This window comes from Vigna radiata, unplaced genomic scaffold (assembly GCF_000741045.1).
Source record: "Vigna radiata var. radiata cultivar VC1973A unplaced genomic scaffold, Vradiata_ver6 scaffold_735, whole genome shotgun sequence".
In the NCBI taxonomy this organism is placed as follows: domain Eukaryota; kingdom Viridiplantae; phylum Streptophyta; class Magnoliopsida; order Fabales; family Fabaceae; genus Vigna; species Vigna radiata.
In genome coordinates, this window is record NW_014542942.1 from 3,577 (window position 1) to 7,376 (window position 3,800).

A 3,800-nucleotide genomic window follows, 5' to 3' on the forward strand; every position below is an offset into this window, starting at 1 on the left:
CATAATAGCTTAATCTTTTGTTCTTTGCTTTTTTTACCAGTCTATACTACTTCTCTAATGTGGGTTCATCTTTACATGGTATAAACATAATATCTTAAAGTGGTGCATAATGCCTTACGTTTTGTGTGGAACACTCACATTAGGTTTTTCTACAAGTTAGAGTTTGTGAGATTGTTATTCTGGTGTTGGATTTAAGTTAGGAATTACTAAAAGGGAGATGAGAGGAACATTAACATTGAAAGAAAAGAATACAAGCTTTTGTTCTTAAATACATCTTCATTTTTCTTCTTACATATCTCTCTCTTTATACTTCTTCCGCAGTTCAAAAGCAAACAAAATGGTGTTCTACATACTCGACGGGTAATTATAGCATTTGATATTTCTAAACTTTGCAATTTTAAAATTATCATCTTTCATATAAATGATTTATTTCAATTTGTATTTTATTTCTCCGGTGATAACTTCTTTATCCCCTTGTTATTATATTTATTACAATCCTCATTTTCCCTGCTAACAATGAAAATATAATTAAAATTTTCAATCAATATGAGATAAGTATTAAATAAAGATTCTTTTCTTTTAGTCACGTTCAACTTCTAGGTTTTGGAACTATTTTTAAAACTTAATTAACTATTCACGATAAAGGAAAAACTATCCACAGTAAAATCATAAAAATAATAATTCATGATCATATTTTTATAAATTTAATAATACTTTTTTATTTTAATTATTATTGTATAAAATTGATATCATTAATATGCATTACTAAATAAGGAGATACACTATTTGATAATTTTCTTTAATATTATATTTTAATTAGACGAGTTTACTTTTTAACAAATAAAAAATAATTTATTCACTTAATAAAAAAATGAATAATCTTTCTTTATTTTAAAATAATTAAATAAATATTCCCTTTAAAAATGTTTTACATAAATTTTTAATATTAGTTTTACAAAATTAAATATATTATTTAGTACTATTTTCAATTAATTATTCATAGAAATAATAAAAGTATAAAATTCATAAACTTATATGTATTTTAAAAATTATATTATTTTAATGTAATAAAAATATTAATATATGTGAACAAGTGTATTACGGGCAAATTAATTTAGGTAGTTATCTTCTTCATTACCTTTTTTAAACAAATTTTATCATTTAGATTTTATAATTGTCTTTTCAAATTTAGTTAACTAGAACAATAAAATCATAAAAATTATTTACTTTAATAATTCCGTTTTTATTTCTTATATCATAATATAAAAATAGACACATATATGAAAGTATATTTCTTCTAGTATATATATGATATCTTTTTGATAAAATAAATAGATTATTTGAATAGAATTCATAATAATACTATTACTTTTAAAAAAAAATTATTTAATTTATTTTTTTAATATTTAATTTGATTTTTTTATTAAATTAGTGTTAATGTTATTTAAAAAATGTTATGTATTAAAATTTAAATATTTTTTTTTATTTTATAACTTTTTTTCTTTATTTTGATATGATATAACTTTTAAGATAGAAAATAATTTTAAATTTTAATACGTGAGACTTCTTGATATTAATGTCATCACTTGGGAGATAAAGAGTTTTTCTTTTTTTAAAAAAAGTAATTTAAAAAAAATATAAAATCTAAAATAAATAAAATCTTAAATATAAAAATAAAATTATTAATTAAATTTTTATTAGTTTGAAGAGAGGATGAAGACTTATTTTCATCTATTCTAGATATTAGGTTTCGTTTCATTCAAATAATTTATTTCTTTTTGCTATATAAATTTTTATTTTTTTCTCTTAATTATTGTTGAATATTAATTAAATTATTAGAATTCTAAAGGTTTATTTTTCCTTTCAATATTTACAAAAATAATAAAAGTTAAATTACTAATTAAATTTTTATTCTTTGATTTGAAGATGGGAGGAAGAAGAAAATGATGTTTGGAGGAGATATGTTGCACTGAAAAATATGGGCTGGGACTGGGAGGCCGCATATAATATAAATGTGAGAATTTGTCATTAGCTAAGCAAGCTCACAGATTACTACACATAATATATATTATTGTATTATTATTATAACATAATTATTATGTGATTGTATTAGTTATCAAAGTATTTTTTTTATTTATTTAAATATAACTACTGTAGTATTTACGTAGACAGTGTAACAATTTTGATATACTGTTCCACAGAAACACAAAAGTGAATAAAGTTTTAATATTTGAAATTGTTTTAATCATTTAAAGTTTTAATATTTATGGACAGTCGAAAAGTGTGGATCTTCTTGAGGAAGAAAGAGCTGCAATAACAGTTGAATTATGTGAAATGAAGAAAGTGCATCTTCAAGATTTACCAAATTTAAGAAGCTTTTCCTTAGGAGACACTCTTAAATGGTCATCCTTAGACAATGTGGTTTTGAAGGACTGTCCCAAAGTGAAGAAGTTTGGTTTGGGAATGATAAAAGAATCAGAGTTAAAATCGATTCTAATAACAGAAAATGAAGAGCAAATTGACCCTCACACCAAGCTTCCATATCTTTTTGAATTATCGGTTAGTTCTTTTCTCTGATATGATATATATCGCAACATATTTTTTTTAGTCTGATATGATGAATTCTCAAAAAATGAATGCAGGATGACAAACTCTCACTCATTACTAATTACACTATATCTAACAATCGAGAGTTAAAAGAGATATTAAATAATCTTCAAAGTTCCCATTTCACCAACCTTCAAATTCTTCAAGTAAATAACTGTAATGGACAAAGGTTGGAGCATTTTCTTAATATATTATCAAGGAGGTCACACAAACTCCAAGTTATCAACATTCAAGACTGCTCACTACATTGTTTTTGTTCTGAAAAAGGGACTGAATATGGCAAAATTTTCACACAGCTAAAGGAACTAAAATTAATAAAAGTCAACTTAACGTATATTTGGTTTCATGACAATCCAGAATTTCTTGACCTTGGAAACCTACAAATTTTACACATCATACGTGTTTCCTCTCTCGAATATATATTTCATCGGTATCCAGCGGAGAAGCTTCACCAACTTAAGGAATTAATTATACAAAAATGTGAATACTTACATACTGTTTTTAGGGATGATCAATATTATTATGAAGGTGGTCCAAGAACTAACTTTCCATCACTGAGCAAATTGGAGTTTAAGTCTCTCCCATATTTGACACATATCTATGATGGTCATTTAGAATTCCCAAGTCTCAAATCTTTGATGATAGAAACATGTCCATTATTGAAAAAATTCAATACTAGCTCTGGCGATTCACATGAAACCCTTACCACTGATGGAAAGTCTTTCTTTGAATTGAATGAGATTGTGTTTGACAATTATGATAACTTGGTTTGTGTCATTTATTCTGAGACATTAGAAGAGTTGAGGAACTTGAAAAAACTTGTTGTGAGTCAGTGTAGGAAATTGAAAACAATATTTAATATTCATCAACAAATATCTTATTCCACACACCTTTTACAACAACTCTGTGAATTAGCTTTGATTCATCTTCCAAAGTTAACTTCCATTGTTAACAAACAAGTTTTCAAGTTCTACCAAAACCTAAAAATCCTACAAGTGAAGCAATGTAAGTCTCTTACCATGCTACAAGTTCCTCTAAAACTAACAACTCTGGAAATTTGTGATTGTGAAGTGTTGGATACAATTATTATCACTACAGAAGAAGAAGAAGAGGAAGGAATGAGAGAGAAACTCACCTTTCATGAATTGAAGGATGTTTCTCTTGAAAATCTACCCAATCTTTCTATTATCTTT

The 3,800-nt window shown here is 24.9% G+C and overlaps 1 protein-coding gene across 1 annotated transcript; it reads left to right on the forward strand.

The window, feature by feature from the left end:
• The first annotated feature begins 311 nt into the window (after positions 1 to 311).
• On the forward strand, positions 312 to 3,589 carry LOC106752903. Its single transcript, XM_014634690.2, has 4 exons — positions 312 to 360; positions 1,927 to 2,014; positions 2,275 to 2,559; positions 2,965 to 3,589. Exons 1-4 carry the CDS (start codon positions 338 to 340, stop codon positions 3,073 to 3,075), a joined length of 507 nt encoding a protein of 168 aa, XP_014490176.2. The 5' UTR covers positions 312 to 337; the 3' UTR covers positions 3,076 to 3,589.
• Positions 3,590 to 3,800: the final 211 nt, after the last annotated feature.

Bases quoted from the DNA above. Each gene is read 5' to 3' on its own strand.
- LOC106752903 (XM_014634690.2), top strand. From the start codon at position 338: ATGGTGTTCTACATACTCGACGG. The intron at 361-1,926 runs GTAATTATAGCA...TTTGATTTGAAG, and splicing joins GTGTTCTACATACTCGACGG to ATGGGAGGAAGAAGAAAATG. The intron at 2,560-2,964 runs GTTAGTTCTTTT...ATGACAATCCAG, and splicing joins CATATCTTTTTGAATTATCG to AATTTCTTGACCTTGGAAAC.